Source organism: Gambusia affinis, linkage group LG18, assembly GCF_019740435.1.
Source record: "Gambusia affinis linkage group LG18, SWU_Gaff_1.0, whole genome shotgun sequence".
Taxonomy (NCBI): Eukaryota; Metazoa; Chordata; class Actinopteri; order Cyprinodontiformes; family Poeciliidae; genus Gambusia; species Gambusia affinis.
Window position 1 is genome coordinate 2799155 of NC_057885.1, and position 23137 is coordinate 2822291.

General features: G+C 39.1%; 1 protein-coding gene and 1 long non-coding RNA gene across 2 annotated transcripts; both read right to left on the minus strand.

Annotated features, from left to right (window-relative positions):
• Nucleotides 1–1861: 1861 nt before the first annotated feature.
• On the minus strand, nt 1862–20306 carry LOC122820424 (glycogen phosphorylase, muscle form-like). Its single transcript, XM_044097823.1, has 20 exons — nt 19936–20306; nt 17469–17570; nt 14622–14700; nt 14451–14554; nt 13143–13274; nt 11649–11760; nt 11445–11527; nt 10796–10939; nt 10415–10507; nt 8323–8469; nt 7219–7382; nt 6023–6137; nt 5328–5429; nt 5097–5244; nt 4966–5024; nt 4229–4370; nt 3873–4080; nt 3452–3586; nt 3228–3294; nt 1862–2981 (listed from the first exon to the last, which is right to left on the minus strand). Exons 1-20 carry the CDS (start codon nt 20176–20178, stop codon nt 2832–2834), a joined length of 2529 nt encoding a protein of 842 aa, XP_043953758.1. The 5' UTR covers nt 20179–20306; the 3' UTR covers nt 1862–2831.
• Nucleotides 20307–21888: 1582 nt separating this feature from the next.
• LOC122820425 lies at nt 21889–22891 on the minus strand. Its single transcript, XR_006368797.1, has 3 exons — nt 22687–22891; nt 22196–22386; nt 21889–22094 (listed from the first exon to the last, which is right to left on the minus strand). It is a non-coding gene; the product is annotated as an uncharacterized LOC122820425 (long non-coding RNA).
• Nucleotides 22892–23137: the final 246 nt, after the last annotated feature.

A 23137-nucleotide genomic window follows, 5' to 3' on the forward strand; every position in this document is an offset into this window, starting at 1 on the left:
AACTGGTAAAAATAATTTTGAAACAGTTTGGAAATACACCTGCATATTTTAGTGTTATTTATTATTAAGCTGTGAATAAGTTGATATGTAGTTAAATCCTGTGTTTATGATCCATAAGCAGTCTGTTGCTCAACATTTCGTAGAGTATGAATATTGTGAAATTTATCTTAAATGCATTATCCCATGGAAATGAAATGAAAGAGATAAGTCTTACCATAAGCATGGCAGTCCATCTCCATGGAGATCAGGTGGAGGGAAGCAGGAGATCCTGCAGGGCGGAATGAGCCTTTAATCTGAGCGCGGGATCTAAAGGTGGGGACAGGCTGTGACTCTCAGTCGTGCACATGTGGGTAGGACTAAAGACAAAGATTTAAAGCAAAGTGAAGATCCTGGAAACCAAAGAGGGAATATGATGTGACGTCATGATTTCATTAATACCTTTTTCCCAGAATGATGGGAAAATATATTAAAAATCATTAATAATTTCTATTTTGATTATTGATCAGCTATTTTATCCTCAAGTCCACATTGTAAAGAGTTTTGGGGTTATTTTTAAGTCATTTTTCATCTAATTATTCAGGAGATACATATATTGTATCTCTATTTTGTATTTTGATCTACAAAGTGTCTTCTGATGATTTTTGTGTTACTGTATTTACCAATGTGTATTTTGGTTTAGATTTGTGCTGTCAAGAAACTGAATTGAGGAAAATTCAGTTTAAAAATCAGCAGTTATTTTTATGAGACCATTCTTCATTTTACAACGGTTAATGTTCTGATCAGTGAAAAAGAGCATCATGACTGGTTTAATTAACCCAAAATGCTGTATAATAGAAATAGAACAATGCAAAAAAATATGTATATATTTTTAAGAAAAAAATTGAAAGAAATTAAAACTAATAACAAAAACTCAGACAGTAAAAGAATAAAAGAAAAGAAAATCATAGTGAAAATCAAATTGGTTTCTATCTAAAATGTAGGTAGTTTCTCTTTCATTTGTTTGATGGAAGCAGGCCAGTCTCAGCTACAGGTTCTGTTTTATTAAAGGGAGATTTAAGAACATTATCAACAGATCTGAGTAGTCTTGATCACTGCGACTCTGGAGTGGATTTGTTCTCTGTCTCCTTCTCTTCTCTTCCTCTCCTGCTCCTGCCTGGATGATTGTGTTAGAAGGTAAGTCTGGTACTGCTGCCTACAAAGAACCAGCAGGACTCACCTTCAGCACCTGATTGTTAAATGTGGTTGATGTCAACAAGCTCTCTGTGTATGTGAGTTTATCAGTATTTCAGGTTACATTAGCACAAGTGAGCGAATAGAAATATTCCTTTTAATTTAACAGGCGAGAACAAGATAAATTAATCTTTTTGCGCGCTCCAAGACATGGTAAAGGATCAACAGTGTTTGAAGTGCAGCGTCTAATTATGTCTGCTTGTGAACAAATCTATTCCTGTTTGTTATAAAATTCTGCAGATTTTTCCAAACTTAAGAATTCATAAAAACCCTCTTTAGATAAGCTAACATAATAATTGAGAAAGAGTTGAAAATGCAGTTGGATTCTCCAACTCGTAAATTGGTTCAAATTTCAGAAAGCAAATCAAGATGACTTTCTATCATCGTTATTTTAAATTTATAAAAATGTATAATATACTTAAACTAATTTAACCCATGTGAGAACTGATCAGATATCAGATTCAGTAAGATCCCATACTGGGGTCAAATCTACACACTCTCCAGAAGTCAGATTATCTTGACTGAGATCCTGAAATATTTGCTTTTACTTCACTTTTGAAATCCTTTTTGTCTTGACTTAATTTCACAAAAATCTGTAGCCTGGTGTTGAAATGCGAGTCCACTAGTCCTCCAGGTTTCATCATTTATTAAAACAAAACAGATTTCTGATTGTTTAACCGTTTTGCAGCAGACAAGCAAATGGAAGCTGCACAGGTACAAGAGAATGAAGTTACAGTACAGTGTTCTGTTTCACACACACCAACAGTAGATGATACACACACCTTCCAAAGGAAAACTGTTAAACAAGGCAGTTTTATTTTATAACAGATCACTTTTAGGAAGACAAGATGAATGAGCCACACAAACATGCTGACGAGATCACAACTAAATACAGTAAAGCTCTCTTCTATAGTTCTATATTCATATTACAGAAAAATGGTTACATTCAGCTAACACCAGAGAACATTGAACCGTCAATATTTCTTTAATATGAAGTCCTCACATAAACATGGATGTGCTGCAAATATGGAAAAATGGCTTCCTTTAAAGGCATCCAGTCATTGCAATGTCATGTGACTGGGATGCCCTTTGACCTTTCCCTCCCTTCCTTGGCCTACAACAAGACATAACATATTTGGAAGAACAGTGCTGAGGTTAATCTGCTGGCTTTCAGTGGAGGAATGTGGGGATCCAGGTCAAAACGTCCCTGTCTTTAACCAAAAACACCAAAAAAGGAAGAAAGTTTTTACTGTTCCTTTTGTCATAATAATAATAATAATAATAATAATAATAATAATAATAATAATAATAATAATAATAATAATAATAATAATAAAAGATAGAGGACATTTTTAACAACTCAAGTTAGCAAAGTTTCTATCATCTTACTGAATTTAATTCAAAGTTAAAAACTAAGTCTCTCCCTGCCTAGGAAGATGTTTTTCCAGTGAAGAGAGAAAACAGGAACCATTCAGGCTGGACAGACTCATCCTGTCAGGAAGTAATGCCACAGTGCAAAGTGAGGAGGCTACAGGGTGGAGGGTGAGAGGAGGCTAAGCACATGGCGAGCTACAGTGGAGGATAGAAGCAGCTGTCGCTCTTTAGCGAGGGTCATCTGGGGCGGCAATCTTCTCCAAACTGGGTTCCATTCCCCAGATCTCTCTTGCGTACTGGGAGATGGTGCGGTCACTGGAGAATTTTCCACAGCCAGCAATGTTATGGATCACCTTCTTGGTCCACTCCTTAGGATTCTGGTAAACAGAGTGGAGGGAGACACTGAAAACAACACTTATTCTGTGTTTGTTCTGTCACATTAGACAGAATAAAACACTTAAAAAGACTTAAAAATGTTAATTTTTAAGTCCTCCCACAGATTCCCAATTGAGTTTGGATCTAGACTTTGACTGGGCCATATTAACGCAAGACTCTGCTTTGATCTATAATTGCGGTCGGTGTAGCCCTAGTGAAGACATTTTTTTAAGTGTTGACCCACTGACCTTGTAGAGCGCGCTGACCTTCTCCTGACATTTGATGTAGTCTTCATAGTCTGCAAACACTTTGAACCTGCAGCACAAGCAACCCGAGGAAGTCATGAAGTGAGCCAAATTATTCAAATGTTCATCATGATTTTAGATGACCATTTCATGCCATTTCACATTGCTGATAACATTCAACAAAGGTAGCTGTGTGACCAATAATTTCCACAGATTTTCCACATTACCTGTCATGGTGCATCAGCATGTTGACCAGGTCTTTGAAGAGCTCAGGCTCTCTAGGGCTGAAGAAGCCAGCAGATATCTGGTCCATGGCCTGCTTCAGCTCAGGGATACGGTTGTAGTAACTGATGGCATCATAGCTATGGACAAGACACAGACAAAGCAAACCAAAAGGTCATGCCATGTCATCTGACCAAACATCAACATTCAAATATGGAAACAAAAGAACACAAACATGTCAATCATAAAACAAACAGAGTCCAGACTGTTGAAGAAAATATGTAAGCGTGCTGATGATAGATTTATTATTGTATTTCCAAAGACAGGAGAATAAAACTCCAAGTTTAAATAAAAACCTCAAGGATACTCGTTTTTCATGACTCGATGTCATATTTATTCAGTGTAATGGATCCTGCTGAAACTCACCCCTTCTTGTCCATAGCCTCCACATCTTCCACCCTCATGCCAAAGATGAAGAGATTTTCCTCTCCAGCCTCCTCTGCCATCTCCACGTTGGCTCCATCCATGGTGCCGATGGTGAGGGCGCCGTTCAGCATGAACTTCATGTTCCCAGTGCCAGAGGCCTCAGTGCCGGCTGTGGAGATTTGCTCTGATAGGTCCGCAGCGGGAATGACTGAAACACATGGAACACACTCTAGTTACCTCTGGCTTCCACAGGAGCCAGACAACACAGACAGGACCAGACTGTGTACTGCAGCTGCCAACTAAATAACGGATATGGATTTCTATATTTATAAAGCACCACTTATTGTATTAATTACCCTTTTCAGCCAGAGTGACTTTATAGTTCTCCAGGAAGATGACCTTAAGGCGGTCGCCCACCACAGGGTCATTGTTGACAACATCCCCGATGGCTGTGATCAGCCTGATGATCATTTTTGCAGTGTGGTAACCTGGAGCTGCCTGGAAACATAACCAGTAATATTGAATAGTTAAAAATGATCTACAGAGACATTTAGCTTAGCTTGGTGTAGGCTAGAAGACAGCCTTATAGCCGACATATAGAAAATTATCGCATATTAAATAAGTATAGTAGAACAGAAAGCAGGGATTTGCAAGAATTGACTAAAAGATGCACAACCATTTTATTCTCAATGTATGACATTAAATTGGAATAAACTTTCTTTAAAATGTCATATGTCTTTCTATACAGCACTTGGTTTTAACTAGGCCAATTAGGGAGGCGCCATCTGCTCAGATATGTAACTGAAAAATGCAGCAAACCAGTTCAGACCCAGTAAGATTTGACAGCACAAATCTAACTTGTCCATGAAATTATTTTCACACAGCGATGAGAAACCTGAGACATACCAAAACCTAACAGTGCAGAGTATAACTGAAGGTATCAAAACTGGAGTAAAAAGCTTCAGGTTTCTGAGGGGGCGGGGTTATAGAAAGGGGACCTGACCTGGGTGTGGTGGTGTCAGACACTGATTATATTTAATTACCAATCTTCTGTAACTATCATGTGTATATTTCAAAGAACAGAGCTGCTCACCTTTCCTCCAATCATGATAGTCCTAGGGGTCCATGGCTTACTGGGCTCGTTTTTAATGCCTGATTGAAAAAAAAAATTAACATTTTTTTTCTCCTCAAATATCAACCTACATTCAATTCTGTACAGCTTACGGTTGTAGAATGTGATGATGTGCAGGCAGTTGAGCAGCTGCCTTTTGTACTCATGGATCCTCTTCACCTGCACATCAAACATGGAGCTGGGATTGATCTTCACCTTGTAGTGCTCCTCCAGGTGGGCAGCAAACTTCAGCTTATTCTCCTTAAGGGTCAAGCAGACAGACACAATGTAAAAACCAAACAGGGCAAATTTCATAAACCCTGATTTAATTATTCAACAATTACCTGTTTGATTTTTGCAACATCTCTAATTAAGGTGTCATCATTTACGAAGTCCAAAAGCTTCTTGAGCTGGTCCAGGTCACGGATGAATTCCTCACCGATCCTCTGGAAGTTAAACAGGTCAGAGAGTGAGTCAAAAAAAATTTAAATAATAACACGGTAACATAAAAAAATTTATTTATAATGCACTTTAAACATAAATCTCAAAGTGCTACAGAACTCCAATAAAAACCTTAACTAAAGTAAAACCAATAAAAACGAATTCAAAATATTCATCAAAAAACTAATACAGAGATAGATTTCCTGAATTCAGAACTGAGACACTAAAGAATATATATATTTAAACTAAAGGATAAAGGTACATATAAAGAACCTTATGAGTAGAACTGAAGAAGGAAATTGCTGTCGTTCTCTAACAGATCATCATCATGTCATTGGCCCACAAAGACGGAACATTTTCCCAAGATAAAGCAACAGCTAGGGTTAACTCACACACAGTCAGTTCATCCTATAGAAAATGTATGCTGTCACTCTGTCGACTCCTCATTATTATTCATATTTAGACATAACTTTTGTGGAAAATAAATAACCAATTGTTACCCAAAAGGCTATAATTTAGAATTTGATTATTTTTAAATTACTGAAATATAAAACTAAGATGACTTTCCATATGATCTGGAGAGATCACCGGCACACACCTCAGCAATGACCTCAGCCAGGCCCGGGTTGCACATGACCAGCCATCGCCTGGGTGTGATCCCATTGGTCTTGTTCTGGAATTTCTGAGGATCCAAGTCATAGAAGTCCTTGAACCTGGAGGAGAGGTCCAACCACACTCAGACGTGTTTTTTTATAAATATGGTGAAAACATTAAGAAAAATGTTTTTAAAAATTGAGCCATGACCAAAAGTCCAGCATCATCATGTCATCAGGCCAAGCTTATTCAGTCTAATTAGATTGGTTGCACAAAAATCCGTTTTCTTGTGTTAGCCATAGTTATCTCCAATAAGATCATGCAGTCATCATCACTTTGTTTCAACCCAGAAGAAGGTCTGAAGACATTTGCCCCATGGGGGTGAATAAATCTCCTTGAATAGAACTGAACTGCAGCAGTAGGATCTTTCTGCATGGAGTTTCTGCATATTCCACTTGTGCATATGAGGGTTCTCTTCAGGCACACTGGCTCTTTTGGAAAACAGCTTTTTGACAAGAAAGGTAGCGACTAATTTCTGTCTAAGATTCTACCGAAAGAAGAATGAAATCAAAAATAGTACAAAGATAGACAGCAGAAGACTGGTCAAGTTTTTAACTTGTATGACAAATCATCTTCGTAGTTGTTAAAGAAGTCTGGATATCATTTGTCAGTGAAGAAAAGTTCACAAATCCTGTCATTCCAACACCAATTCAGATTGAATAACAAAGAGTTCAGAGTTGCTTCTTATCTGATGGAGTGGCCAGATTCACAACTCCAATAGAGGGATCCTCCAAGAACATCGTCTACAAATAATCCAGGAACAATCTGATGATCTGTATTTCTTCCAATATGATGGCGAAGGCTGTCACAAATATCAGATCTTAACATCACTGACAATCTGTTGTCAGTTCTCTAAAAGTAGGTGGAAGCTGGAATAAACTCAAACCATGGCAGGATCACCAGTGATATGAATTACAGAATATGAAAAATTGTCAATATAATCCTTCTCTTTTTATTCATTTGATGTGTTTACAAATAAAAGCCTTCGAAAAAATATTAAAAAAATGTATTTTGAATACAACATTTGAAACAAATATTCAACCACAAGTGTTGCACTGTCTAAACTTTGGTCATGACTGTTCATCAAATTCAAAGACTTGACAATTCCAGAGGAAGATGGACTGAGGTTTTATTACTCACACAGTGTTTTTGATGATTTCTGAATGGATGCGGGCCACTCCGTTGACGGCGTGAGACCCCACGATGCACAGGTGAGCCATGTTGATTTTCTTCACGTTTCCCTCCTCGATCAGGGACATTCTGCGCAGACGGTCGTGATCTCCAGGGTAGGTGTTAGAGATGCGCTACAGGGGAAGAAGAATAGAGATTTTATCTCTCTGCATTAACCTCTGCCAAAAATTATATACAGATCCAGTTTGTAGCCTGATTTTGTAAAAACAATTTTTTGATTTGTAAATACAATCTTTTGATTGTATGCACAATCTAAAGATTGTCTTTTCTGTTCCACTCCCACAAGGAGTAGGACCTAATAGAAGGGTGTGAATCAGTAGAAGGGTGTGAATATGGATTTACTTGTCGCAGTGTTTTCCAGTTTCTACTTAACACTTTATTTTGCTGCTGTGAGTGTGTTACTTATGGCTTGCAGTCTATAAGGAGCACTGGTGTCAACACCTGACCATGCAGGGTGTTGTCTCATGTCCACACTCTTGTGTATGCTATGCCTTCCTCTGTGTCTGCATTAATAACAGGGTGACTTCCGTCTTGACTCGTTCTCCCAGATGAAGCCACTAAAGGAGCTGCTACTGCCATCTGCTCTTCTTTTTAACATGGAAAGTATTCCTGGATTATTGCTTCTGCATCTTTTTTGTGTATTCTCTGTCCTTTCAAAGCCCTGGTCAGTCATGGCAGATGGCTGCTCACACTGAGTCAAGTCAGAGTCTTGACTCAGCGCTGGTTCGGCAAGCCAGAGGCTCAATGCAATCTGTGGCATTTACTTACAAAACTGTTTGTTTTTGTTGTTTGTTTTTTTTTCTTTTTTTTTTCTCCGAAGAGTTTTTGCGGCGCTAGTGGCTCGTATTTTTGCGACAGTAGGTAGACAGGAAAGAGGGCGAGGAGAGGGGGAAAGCATGCAGCAAAGGTTGTCAGGACCGGGAGTCGAACCCGCGACGTCCCCGTCGAGGACTAAGGCCTCCAGATGTGGGTTGTGCTTAACCCCTCCCCCACCACAACACCCCGGGATCACTAATTGTTAAAGTCCTCCTACATCGGCGACTCCCCCTGTACCTCCAGATGTCTCCTGTTGATCTCATAAATAATCTCCAAGTGTCGAGGTAGCAGGTTCTGGAACAAGTCGACAGGCCAGCGCTCCAGTGCTTCAGGCAGGACGGTGTGGTTGGTGTAGGCACAAGTGCGAATCACAATGTCCCAAGCCTGCAAACCGTGAGTGACAGAGAAGTCAGGAAGGCTGAAATTGTACTGAAGTTTAAGGAAGACACTTCAAAAGACTACAATCGCATGAATATACAGTTCAAAGTTGCATCAAACAAAACAAGATTTTTGGAGGAATCTCCAGAGGAAGCCGTGTAGTATTCACTGATTTCACTGATTTTGGATTTTTAGTGTATCCAAATGTGGATACAAGCATAACAGTTATTATGCATGACTTCTCAAAATAAGTTCTTCAAATTTTACATTAGCCACTTGAATTCCAGGATGATGGACCTTTTTTCAAAATGGCTGCTATTTTTGAGCCTTTTAACCAATTATTGTCATAAAATGTTACCCATTTTCATAACTTGGATGAACGTCATGTCACATCATATGTTTTTAACTATGGTCATTCTATTCATGCCACTTTAAAGTAATATGTATCAAAATCCGAAGCCAAAATTGAAAATGAGGAAACTGCTGTTTGCGAGTCTCGAATGGGACGTGAGATGAAGATGTGTGATACTGAGAGACAGTCATCCTAATGGTTAGCATTAGCTTCTGCTAGGTGTTCTTTGTGCTTAGCGATTTAGCTTTAGCAGACCTAAGATTCTTGTTTAACAAATTAATGGGTAGTGAATCGAACTTTTTGATTAGCTGTGCCTATCGATGGCAATAACTACTGCAGATTTTAGTGCAAACATACTTTATCATCTTCATTACAACCATTGTGGCCATTTTGAGGATCCATATTATGTTTATGGTTCAAATTATGTAGGTTATGATTTGACACCAAACACTGTCAATTTGTACAAAAATTTATTTTTTTATGACAACCACACTGTTATTGTCAAATGATGACAAAATTGCTTTATTTTTTTAAAGAATTATCTGTAAATATGATTTGTATGTGATTTGTATTTATGTATGATTCAATACCAAAAGTATTCATAAATATTGACAAACCTTAAATTAATAAGTAACCTTGAAAAATGAGCATTTTCTGTTGGTACAGATGGTATCATCTATGTCAAGTTAGGTTCTTGTATCCACATTATCTGAAATACTCCATTATCTGAAATACTCCATTATCTGAAATACTCCATTATCTGCTGTACTATTTAGAGCTCCTATGGTTTCAGGTGGTACATTTAGGGTTGTGTAATAAGGCATTACTGTAGCATAACAGCAAATCTCCAGCAGTATAGCTGAACCATTGGTGCAAAGGCCCAGTTACCCTGCTGACCTTTGACCTGGTAGAAATTGCTACAGAATTGCTGTGAAGAAACCAAATGACTCTACAACAGAATTACAAACTGATCAAATGATCCAGATCCAAAAAGCTCATAAGCTGTGCAATTAACTCATGATTTGTAAAACCAATGGAAATTACTCTAATGCTTTGATAGAAATGATATTAAAATATACATCCTTACATTTACTGATTTGCCTCAAAGTCCACACAAACTGAACTATTTCCATTTACCCAGGGTGGAACACAACTTCACTTAAAAGTGCTGCACACACAAACATTGAGCTCATCCTCCCTGCAGCGTCTCACATAGCAATCATACCTCAGAATCAAAATAGTGAGCAGCTGCTGCTGGAAGTTTAAAACTCGTCTAAAATGGTATGTTCAGAGAAGAGTGTCATCTTCCCACTATGTTGCTCTTTACGTCATACCCACATCTTTACTTTAGATTTTTCAGGATGAATTATCTTTTACTTGTTGGTTTTTCCCTAATTAATTAAGCTGATTAAATTATCGCCTTAATTAATTACTGGAATTGATTACATTTTAAGTTCACTATAAAACAGAACTCTAATCTGTCTAAACATAGTGTAGTTAATCAAATGCAATTATTTTATATAACAGACTGAAGAAGAAGTATCAAGAACTTTTCCAGTTTGGAATTTAGTGTCATAACAATCCCTTATTGTTTTCTACCTTCTCCCAGTCAAGTTTCTCAATATCCACAAGGATCCTCATCAGCTCAGGAATAGCGAGAGCAGGGTGGGTGTCGTTCAGCTGGATGGCCACCTACACACACAAACACACAACCAAACCACAGAGGGACAGATCATTTTGGACCAAATCAAATGTGAATGTCATATCTGACAGCATGTGGAAGCTAAATATGTTCCAAGATCTTCTTATTTACATGTAACCGACTTTGTGATGGTCCCAAATGAAATATAGAGAATGGTTAAGAATTATCCATATAGTCCACAGAGTAAAAGCATCATTAGGAGCAAATATTAGTGTAAGTAATGGGTAAAGGGTAATGGATAAACAAGGATGGATGTGAGAAAGTGATGAAGCAGTCACCTTCTCTGGCATCTTGGACAGGTCTAATCGCACAAACTCTGTGGAGCCAAACTTGGAGGCTTTGAATCGCCGGATGATGTCTTGAAGAGTCGCTGCTACAACAAAGTATTCCTGTTTCAGACGCAGCTCCTTCCCCTCGAAAAACTGAACAACCAATACAGAGCTGTTATGATCACATCATCTCTTTCATAAAACGTATATAGCAGCATATATAAATGAACGTCCATTTACTATGCTTACGTAAACCGGCTTTGGATTTACAGTAATTGATTCTTTCTGAATCAGAAAAAAATTATCAAGTGTTGGAAATATGACTGAAATATTTATGACATTAGGCCACTGGGGGCAGCACTGATCCACAATAATATCAAATCAATTTTCCCTTACAATTAAGATAAACCTTAGAAAATTTAAGCTGACATGAAGATCCATTGGATAATATGCAAGTATTTTGAAGAGGACAGTTAGAGGGTTAATATCAGTTCAGTTTTATCTATCGGCCCAAAACAAAATGCCAAAAATGACTAACATTGGCCGACACCCATGTTAGTGCCAATATATTGAGCATCCCTAGCAGTAATGTTATATTTTTAACATACAATAAAAACGGGTAGTTGGGTTGTGTCTGGGAAGCAACAAAATGACTCACATTGTCGTTGGGGTACAGAACCCTGGAGATGTTCTCAGCCAGGTTTCTATCCAGGACGGCTTGGATGTAGCCACCAACATTAACTGTGGGACAGCAGCAGAGCAGGTCAGTGTTTTCCTCTCAGTACCGGCCACATATCCACACTGCGCAGGCTTTCAGCATGTCAAGTCATGGAACCTTGGCATTAGCGCAAACAATGCTTACAGTCTTTGAGGTTAAATTCACAGGGAGCCTTGGCAGACCAGAGTCTCATGGTGTTAACGATGTTGTTCCTGTAGCCAGGAACCGGAGTGTCATAGGGCAGAGCCAGAACCACCTGGGGGGAAACAACAAGAACAGAAACCATTACTCTGGTTCTTCTGTTGCTCTCTGCAGTGAGCTAAAGTGTGATCTTAGGGAGTCAAAATGGGATCACAGTGAGAAAAGACTAAAACTTTCTACAATTAGAACTGAATTACCACTGAATTTGTATTTATATACCAATTCTGAGTTCCAATCCTTCCAAAAACCTATGTGTCACATCTCCAAGATTCAAACATTTCAGCAGAGCTGTTGTGACGGTGCTTTAAAATGTAATTTTATATAATAATTCCCAAATAAAACATTCAAACAACTTTGTCTTGGATTAGGAACTTGTAATTTACATTAGATATGTCACTAAAATGTAAAGCCAGGCAGCTGAATCAGAGAAATGCACTAATGTTTCACCTGACCTGCTAAATAACACCTGACAATGCAGCTTTGATAAAGCATACGGTGTCAAGGTCGGGCGAGTTTCCGATAAGATATTCTCTGTCAGGCCCATTGTTATCAGCACTGTACTGATTAACAAGACAACTGATCCATCAAGATGCAAGGAGCTTAAACTCTGTTATTCTGTGGGATTTCACAGCTATCAGAGCCAGGATAGCTGTGAATAGCTCACTTTCCTGTTAATAGTTGTTTCCCATTGTTGTCTGACCTTTAACACATTTTGCCTTTAGTCCAGCTGTTAACCGATGTCTCTGTCAGGCAGATGTACCGACCTGCATGTCCAATCAGTTTGGTACAACTTTGGCATTTGTCCTTTAACAGTCCGGAGGCTTTTGTGTATGTTAGAAACATTTGTCCATCACTGCATGAGCATGAAGGTGAACAAGTCCAACATCTTAGCTGAGCTATTCCATGTCCTTCTGGAAGGAAAGTTAAAAGTCTGGCATTTATAAATGTCTGGATATAAAAAGCATGTTTTAATGTATAGAAGGTTTTTTTTTCTTTTCTTTCAATGCCACTGGAGCCAAAGGGAGTCATCTTCATCTTTCTGATGAAGTTTCTTTTGGGGTGAGATGATGATGCTCCAGAAATATCAGCATCACATAAAACAAAAGTATACTGAAATTCTTTGTTTGTAGAAGCAGAATCAGTATACCAGGACTTAGTTTGGATCCCAGCAGGACACTTGTCTTGGTGTGTTTCTAGTTATTTCTGTCAAACCTTAAAGTCAGTTTAGATGTTGGAAACATGATGCCCAAAAATAAACTATCTGGGAATGGATACTGACTATGTATATATATACATATACATGATCCTAAATCACAAAGAACAGAATCAACTTTTTCTCTTTTTCTGGAGACAAGTGATTTATAGCAGAATAAAAAAAAACAAATGGAAGAGTTTTTATCCAGAACTTGTGTGACTTTTGTCTATGCACCAACCAACCTGTGTGTCGACCCATTTCACTCCTTCATGTGTGTGTTCCACCCTGCCGTAGAAGTGGACCGGACGCATGTACTCAGGTCGAGCCTTCTCCCAGGGGTTCCCGTAGCGCAGCCAGTCGTCCGCTTCCTCTACCTACGGATAGAATGTCAGGAAACACCACAAGCTGTTACTGCTGCAAACTCACTGCTGATACGTCTTCATGCTGCCCACGAGCTACACTGGTCCAGTAGAAAACCTCACCACAGAAGTCTGGCTCAGTGAGTGAAATATTAAACCCACTCACATATCCTGGGTCCCTTCATTTCCACGTGGATGTTCCAGACTTTCACAAACTCAAATCTCTGGAGTTCTTTCTACTTAATGACCACTTTAAGATACGAACTACCAGTACAAAATATAAACTACCGGTTCAAAGGTTCACTCGATATGTTACAGGGGGTATGCTTCAAATATGGACTGCTCAACTATACTGGAAGAGAAATTTAGAAGAAGGTAAATGAAGAAGGAATACAAGGAAGGAAGGAAAAAGGGAAGGAAGAAAGGACAGAGTAGAAAAAGAACAGAAGGAGGGAAGGAAAATAGGACAGAATAAAGGAGAGAATGAAGGATGCAAGAAAGGAAGAACACATTAAGGACAGAAGGAAGGTCAAAAGAGATTAAGGATACAGCAAGCAGGAAAAGGAAGGTTAGGAGAGAGGAGAAAAGAAGAAAGGACAAAAAGAAGAATAGAAGAAAACCAGTTTGGAGGATGTCCCTCTGGTTTTCTTCAGAGATGTGAATGAAGTTCAGATGAGAGCAAATGAAGGGAGATTTCTGGTTTCAATTTGTTCACACATTTTATTAGCCAAATATTGATCAAGTTAATAACGTCCAGTAAGATGTTATAAAATCAATCAGGAATAATAACCTTTTCTTACAAAGGTTGAACACCTCTTACATTCAGTGTGTCTGTGGAATCAGGTGTGACTATTTATCGCCTGTCACAGTGTGAAGAGTGGACAAATGTGTGTTACAGTGAAAGGAAAACTAACTATTACTGCTGAGAAACAACTATTCCTGTACAATGGGACAATCAAGGTAAATTTAGTTGTAAGAATCAGAAATCAGCTGTCATTAAAGGAAATAACATGAACTTTCAAAAATATAAGAATTATGAAAACAACTAAGACTTATTTAAGAGTTGCTTTTCTTTAAATGTGAATTTAGTTATGTTACAAAGCTTAATATAAATTCTGACAAGCTGAGTGTGATGCTTCTGCATCTAGTCCAGAAGAATGAAAAAAAGAATCATTCCTCATTGGTCCATACCTGCCAGCCGTTGACGATTTTCTGATTGAAGATACCAAACTCGTAACGGATTCCATATCCGTACGCTGCAAGCCCCAGGGAGGCCATGGAGTCCAGGAAACAAGCTGCGGAGAACACAAGCGGGAGTCTGTGAGCTGGAAGATCTCTGTCAGGATTCAACCCAACACTCACCAGCAAGGCGGCCCAGGCCTCCGTTTCCTAAGCCGGCGTCTTCCTCGATGTCCTGCAGTTCCTCCATGTCCAGACCCAGCTGAGGTACAACACATTGTTACAGCAGAACCAGATATGCTGCCTTCTAGGGACTGTGATTGGTTGATAAACAAAACACTCAGACAAAAAAAATGTCCTCATCGTCATCACTTGACAGAAATTAAGCAGTCATAGAATCTATGAAGTTAAACGAAGTGAGTCATGTTGATTAATGTAAGCAGAATTCAATTACTTGACTCTGTATTGTATCAACACCTCACTTACATCATCATTTGTGATTTATCACAGCTTCTCTCCATGCTTCGTCATTTTATCTATTTGATTGTATTTGGAGGCTCAGCTGTCAGCAGTTCACTGTGATTGGCTGATTCTATAAGCTTGTTTTTATCTGGCAAAATGACCAACAGAAAATAGAGAAGTGTGAGAAAACTAAACGGGACAGAGGAGCGCAGCCTGTTAATGGCACGCCTCTATCCATTTTACAGCTCTTTCCTTCTGGCAGACCTTACACCATGTTTCCTGTTTCAGACACTCTTAGACACCTCACTGCAGCAGCTTTCTTAAGGCCTAAGATGCACTGTAAATAACTCTTATCTTACCAAGGTAAAATTCTAAGATCTTAAAATGATGTCACAAGGAGCTACTTTTAGGCTTAGGATTTTTTGTGAATACAGGCCCTGACATTCATGATCAGCTTATGAGATGACAGTAGAGAAACCTATTAACCTTGAATGCATTTTAAAGGGGCAGTGTTATGTGCTTTCTAGTCACAAACTGCTATTTTGTAGCACAATCAATTAACTATTGAAGAAAGGACAAAAGGAAGGATAGAAGAAAATGGTTGATAATGGATATTAAATGTAGTTATAGAAGTGATGTATTAAATGTGACTTAAAAGAAATTTTATTGTGCAATTTAACACCTTGTAATTGGGCCTCTGTCTCTTTAAGAACTCCTCCTCTTTCTGAAACTTCGCCATCAGGAAGTCATTGCAACATGGCTCCTCTATTAACATTTTAACGTTTTTACCTGCATTTCACTGAGAAGTAGCTCTTATAAAGAGCTCAGCAGATGCACAGTTCCACCAGGTGTTTGCTAACTGCTGCTGGCTAGTCTGAAGGAGCTAAGTGAGGGAGTCATGGGGTAGGGTTGCTCTGTGAGCCGTTCGGTTCCACCCAGGCATTGGTTGAAATGGAGATTAAAGGTTTTCTAAAACATGCATGAAATAGTCGAGGCAACACTCCAGTTATGTTTTTGGTGAAGACATAACATTTAGTTTTACATAATAATGCCCCTTAAAGGTTTAGTGGTTTCTGAAGGCAGAATGGGAAGCAGAGCACCTCATCTGTGGAACCGGCTCCCAGAGTTCTGCAAAAACACACATGTGTAATCTAACTTCCTTTTTGATAAAGCTTGTATTTGCTCATGGCTCACAGCCCTGCTGTTGGCCATCCACTCTACTCTACTGCTGCGCCTCCCCTCTGTTTATTTCTCCTCGTCTCTTCACATATTTGCATGGTGTAAATCATCTCATCACACCATGTTTGCATTTCTCTTCCTGGTTCAGATAGAGAATCTTACTACTCAGCCATTAAAAGAAAAACAATAAAATGACTCTTGTTCAGGGCTTATGATGGTGTTTTCCATTCCTTTTCTTCCCGTTATCTCAATCAAAAGCCAAAGCAGGTCGCTGATCTTCTGGAATTTGACCTAAAATGTGTCTGTTTTATTCCTACAGTTAACAATATCCTAAAGAATGAAACAGTTTCTCTTTAAGGTGACTGTTTTTTATAAAATGGGAAATTAAGAATCTGAACTAGTGAACAGATTTCCACGTTTACACGGCTTTTAACAAACTGCTCATCTTATGACTTTCTTTCTTCTTGTCCCATCTCCATAAATGTCAGGGTCCATATTCTCAAAGATTCTCAGAGTTCTCTTAGAGAGCTTTTATCTAAGCCTGCCAAGGAGTTCTAACTTAAGAGTAATTCAGTCAGCTTCTGAGAGCGACTGAGCGAGGAGACGACTGAACTTCCTGTCTTACTAATTAGCTGTGGCTGACCCTGTTGCACAGCAAAGTGCTTTCAGTTTAACCTCATTACATTCTAGACTAGTGAAATGAAATCATTAGTTTCAAGAGCTATGGCATGTCTATAAACAGTTTATTAGAACAACTTCATAGTCATAAACATTGATGGGCCCTCCAGGTTCCTTCAGTCAAACACCTCAACCACCTCCTTGGTGCAGTTAAAGTCACCAGCATCCTGCTAATAACTCATATTGTGACTCAGGTGTGTTAAAGTAGAAAAGCATCTAAAAGTTGGAGGACCCCGGTGTTGCAAACTGGAGTTAAAAACCCCTGATTTAGAACAATTGCAGGATCATCATTGGCAATGTTAAAGATTATTCCAGCTCTAAACAATGATGGCATGCTGCACAGTCTGTCAGACTGTGATATGTGTGAATGTGTGTATGTGCAAGGTTGGTTTGTTATTGCTGCAAACATGATGAAAAGTGGAAAGAGTCGTTTGCTAGGATCCTTTTCTATGCTACTGTAAATGGTTGACACAATTCAGAGAGCAAACATCTCAACATCAACTGCTCAGAAAAACTACAACTTTTAATGGAGACTGAAGAAAACTGTCAGGTCCTTAAATGTTTGACTCATAATAACAGAACATTATGGATTTAGGGTCTTTCTCAGATGCTTCTTTATAGATGATAGTTTTACTCAAAGCTGAAGTTCAGTTTTGAACATGCTTGTCAAAATGCAGGTAGATATGGATGAAAATCAGGGATGTTCTTTACCTGGTAGGTGGCCTCATCACATGCGTTCTCCAGGCCCAGGTTCACCATGGTGTTCTGCAGAGTCCGACCCATATAGAACTCCAGGGAGAGGTAGTAGACACGCTGCAGAAAACCAGAGAGCAACCAGTAGGTTTATTCCAAACCCACCTGTTATAACTAGTTTATAGAACAGAGTCAACTTAATAGCAAATATCTACACTTTTATCCAATTATCACTATTATTATCATTACACAGAGTAAAAACAGGTCAGTATTTAAGTTTAATTAGTACAGTATCAGTTGCATCAAAACATCCTTTCGTTTCCTCAGAAATTTTTATTTTGTACTGGTGGAAGCAGCTAGATGTGTTATTGATATTATATGCAGCACATACATTGAAAAAGACTTCCCGTCTTCTTTAAAGGATGTGAAGATAAAACAAGAAACAAAAGTTAAAGAATAGCCATTTGCCATTTATAAAACAGCAAAATCACTGACATACCAAGCATGCACAACATTTTGTGAAACAAATGCCTGGCTCATACAATAGACGACCTTCTCGGGTTCAGGAACAAGATGCATGTGTAGCAGGGCTGTTGAGAAGCCAAGGTCAAAACGCTATCTTCAGACAATGCTTCAACATGTGGAAAGTCCTTTCCTAATATCTAAGCTGAAAGCAGGACTAACGTAAAGTCCAGTGTTGCAATGCAAACTTGCTCTCGCACTACTTATTCAAAGCTGTTTCCATGGTGATATGACAAGGTGCAATACAGTTACAGCACCCAGCTGATACTTGATATATTTTTCTAACTGCACTCAAAATGCAGAATTTGTCAACCACAAAAACTTATGAGACCAGAACCTCAGTAAAGAGGGGATGTCATAATTTAATAGGATATCCAGAAGTGAGTTGGAGGAAGAAAGAAAGCATGCATTATATTTCATTTCAAACATGGGAGTGTTTTGCAATATTCACTTGGGTAATATTATATCAGACTCCCCTAGTGATCTGGAGGACTTCCATTTTGTGGAGACAGTTTGCAGCGTTTTATACTTGCTGCTGTTTTTTGCCATTTGCTTCCATTTCCTGTGGTGGCAGAATTTTATTTTGGAATTTTATTTGTTGGTTTTAAGGTTTTTTTTTTCTTCTACTTTCTATGATTGTAGTGTTTTTCTGATGCACTGGTTTTTTGTGCTTGTGTGTACTTTGGTCTTTCTAAGGTGGTTGGGGAACTGCAATATGAGCCTAAAAAGTTTGAGAATCATAGTTTTAAGTTGGAGTTCATTTTGAAATTGAAAAAATCAACAATCAATGAATATCATGACTTCTTTTTCCTTCATGTCTTAAAGTTTGTAGAATAAAAAACAGACCTGTCAATATCAGAATCAGCAGGTCAGACTTAGAAAACTGGACATCAGTATAAGCTTGATCATGCATAAACTCCAGTAGTATTTACAGCACATTATAAATGGTTCATGATATTTTAAATTAGATGTAAGGTGAAACCTCCTCCCGCCCTCAAAGGCTTTGTCCTCCTTTTAAAGAACCCCTCCCTCACTCTAAAAGCTGGGTCAAACTAGCTGGCTGGCGAAAGATTGTCCTTGTATGTCCTACAGAGTTAACTTTGGAAAAACAGAGGTAAACTGTGCACCACAATCCAAACTAAACAAGATGGATGAATAAGAATCAATGAACAAAAATGCTGAAACCCCATTTATGCGAGATCAACAATTAAACTGATCATAAAACATATTATTACAGCATATGGCTCTGCGCACAAATGACAAAACACTAAGATTCTTCTCTGAGATCTAAGTCATGCACAGTAAATTATGCTTTACACATGAGTGAGTTATTCTCTTCACTCAAGAGGAGACCCTCTGGATTCAACTGTCACCAACAACAGGAGGCAGCGCAGTTACTGTATCGACGACAGTAACTATTAATAGAAAAATACATTTGATCTCAAACAGTCCTTCAAACAGCATTGTGGAGAGGCCATTTTGTGATGCGGTCGCTCATGGAGGGGATGGATGAACCCTGTTACGCAATCACGTTCCAACAACTAGTTGCGTCTAGTTGGGTCTCTACCGGAACTCGCCACGGATTTCTACTTGTACTGTCCTCAGCAGCAGTGTGTGCGCGTGCGTATGTGTGACAGAGAGGGAGGGAAGACGGTCTTTTTAAGGTTAGAAAGGCCGATGGAGAGAGAAGGAGTGTGCATGTACCTGAGCTGCTTACACACACACACACACACACACACAACAACATGCGTCAACAGCAGGAAGTCCGCGCGTGACTATAAATGGATGCAAGGAGCAGAGCAGACGCGCGCACGTCTCATAAACACATAAAACATCTCACGCGCACAGCTAATCATCAGCGACAATGCAGCAGCAGCAGCAGCAGCGCGCGGTCCCTCGGCCCCTCCCACCTCTCATCAGCTGTGTGTACGTGCGGGAGCAGACTGCGGCATCAGCTGCTTACTTTCGGGTCCTTTTCATAGTAATGCTGCTGCGTTCGGATCCAGCGGCCCACCAAGTGGTCTCGGACAGTGTTGGCCAGGGCGAAGTAATAGTCCCGTTTGGTCGCAACATTTCGGTCCTTCACCAGGGTGAAGTGGAGGTGCCTGTTGAAATTAGTTTTCAGGTCCGCTACATTTTCCACCCCGGCCAGTCCCCGGACTGAAATCTGCTTCCTCCTGTCGTGGTCTGTCAACGGCTTGGCCATGGCTGGAGGCTCGCTCGGGACTAACTGCTTTAGGCTGAATGTGAAACTAATCCGCGACTGAACAACTGCCCTGTCCTCTCTGACTCCCAACTGACAGCAACCAGCCAGTGGAACCTTCCGCTTCTTCTGTATTTATGACCTTTGTGTCAAGTTGACAAGAAAAGCATGAGCTTTTCCGGAAAAGCTTTCACAATAAAGTTAAATTTTTTTAACTCGTAAGGCGGAATTACTTTTTCTGGAGAGTAAAAGGTGCCAAATTACATTTAATAAATTAATTTTGAAATAATTTAAATGTGTCGTTAATTTTTTATATCTGGAAATAAATGCAGAATATATTTTGAAACATACAATTAATTAAGTGTGCATTACTTAAATGTATTTAAAAAAAAAAAAAACTAAATATAAGTTTTTTACTTATTTCATATTCCTGTGCAGAAACACACTATGAATGATTAAAGCTGTCCACTCAAATAAGATGACAGCTTAAATCAGGATCAAAGCTGCTGACTGGTTATTAATTTAGCTATCTATTTATTAAATTTGGCACTCTTCACTGCCCATAGTTTCTGCTTATTTCTGGGAAATACAATTTCTGATAGACCATGAAGAAAAAAATTGTTTTATGTTTTACCTTGAAGGTTATTACTTATGTGTTAATCTCAATCTCAAATCTGAACCTTCTTTTCATGTGGCCATCTCTTGATATCTTAATATGCAGGATTGGATACCATAGAAGAGCACAGACTAACATTATTATGAAGTAGAAAGAAAATGGTGGGCGAATGATGGTACAAATATTGTCAATTATTTTCACAAATAAAAATCAAGAGAAGTCTCTTGCGTACGTGCGGGAGCACTTTACTTTGATACCTCTAAATAAAACAAGTGCAATCATTTTCTTCAGAAGTTACCGAATTAGTAAATGCAACCCTCCTGTGTGTGATTAGATCTCAGTCAGACTTATGCAGTGAAGGTTTGTTAGGAAACATTAATAAACTGGCATAAATATCAAGAAACCCAGCAGACACATAAACGACAGAAGATGCTTTATTTAGAACCAAGGATTAGTTCCCTAAGTGGGAGCTGGGAACTGAGCTGTGAGGTGTGAAAATTTAATTTTGGGGAACTAATCATCAGAAATCACTTTACATTTAATGAAGCGATTTTAAAGAGACTTTAAATAGTTTTTATTTTTGTTGTGGTGCACTCAGGAAGATGTGAAGGAGTCTGCTGCTGAAAATATTCTGAACAAAGCATGTCCACAACACCTGAAACAGGGAGAAATGTTTGCTTCATGTCAGTATTTCTTAGTTTTTCTTCACTGCTGTTTACTTAGCTTCATTGTCCACATCTTTCTCTGCAACCCCGACTGTGGCTGTGTAGCTGGTCAACAGAGCACCACATGAAGGCAGCTATGCATTGAAATTCCCCGTCTGCTTTCAGTTCACAAGCTGATTTCTAGGGTATCAGTTTTACACACCACTGAGCTGAAAAAGATTTTCTGCTCCTCTTCAGATGGGATGTGAGCTGAGACTCTTCTGCTGTTGTTTCTTATAGTTCCTTTAGTTTTCTGACAGAGAAATGAAGCATTAGGTACTCTGAACGCAGGATTGTCACTTTCTATTGTTGTTTCTGTTCTGTCCTGTAAAACATTTCAGCCTATTTTTATATTTAGCGATCTTTAAAAGCTACTCGATTTTGGATGAAGGAGTAAATATTTGTCAGCAAGTACCCCCGGTTCTATAAAGAAGGGTCAGAAACAACTTGAAGTCAAGATAAGAGACAAAGAGGTTTATTTAAAGAAGATGGAGATCAAGCTCCTGTATCAGACATGTGGTCAGGGATGAAGCCTCCTCTCTGGCTCCCGTCCACACAGACATCCCACCCTCCTCTGACCCACCGCTTTCCTGTCAAATCTCAGATGATCTTTGTTTTAATTCAACTCAGGAAATTAATTCTTCCTGAGTTTATGTGTTTGCTTCTACAACCACAGTTATATATTACAGCTACATGATACCTGTCAGCTTCGATCACAGCAGGTGTCCACTGATGGCTCCTGTGATGTAGCAATGATCTCAGGCCATACATCCTGGTAGCATATCCCCATGGAAATGGACCATTCAGGTTCCATGTCCTCAGCCTCCCTCAGAAGATGAGAGAAACTCTCCCCAAGCTGCGAGCTCCTCCGATCAGGCTGCTCCTCTGAATCTTTATGCAGATTTACAGAGATGCGGAAAATAAAGACATCAGATGTGTGACTGTCTTCTTAAAACAGAGCTCAGTATTGGCTACGGGTTTGTCTCAGAGTTATTGGAAGATTTGTAAGGAGTTACAGAAACTATGTATAGTCATATTCAATAATTGGAATATGCATTGCCATGAGACCAATTTGTCAGATCAAAATCATTTTACTTATTAAAAATATCCACTAAGCAGGAATTAAGCATACTTTTAATTAATCCCACATTCCTGTATTAAAATGATGTTGATTTGATGTAATGTTATAACCTTAAAGCAGTGGTGCCCAAAGTCGGTCCTTGAGGGCCGGCATCCTGCGTGTTTTACACACCTGGACCCAATGATGGCTCATTAGAAGGCCTAAGAAGAACATTGACATGCTGAAAAGGTTGTTACTAAGGAGATACATTGGTGTTGGAAGAAGAAGGACTTGAAACGGAAAAAACAAAACACATAGAAATATATATGGGCTGCACAGTGGTGCAGTTGGTAGAGCTGTTGCCTTGCAGCAAGAAGGTCCTGGGTTCGATTCCCGTTCCGGGGTCTTTCTGCATGGAGTTTGCATGTTCTCCCTGTGCATGGTGGGTTCTCTCCGGGTTATCCGGGTTCCTCCCACAGTCCAAAAACATGACGGCCAGGTTAATTGGTCTCTCTAAATTCTCCCTAGGTGTGTGTGTGAATGGTTGTGTGTCCTGTATGTCTCTGTGTTGCCCTGCGACAG

Bases quoted from the DNA above. Each gene is read 5' to 3' on its own strand.
- LOC122820424 (XM_044097823.1), bottom strand. From the start codon at position 20,178: ATGGCCAAGCCGTTGACAGACCACGACAGGAGGAAGCAGATTTCAGTC. The intron at 17,571-19,935 runs GTAAGCAGCTGA...GGTTTTCTGCAG, and splicing joins ACTATGAAAAGGACCCGAAA to CGTGTCTACTACCTCTCCCT. The intron at 11,528-11,648 runs GTAAGCATTGTT...GCTGTCCCACAG, and splicing joins TGAATTTAACCTCAAAGACT to TTAATGTTGGTGGCTACATC.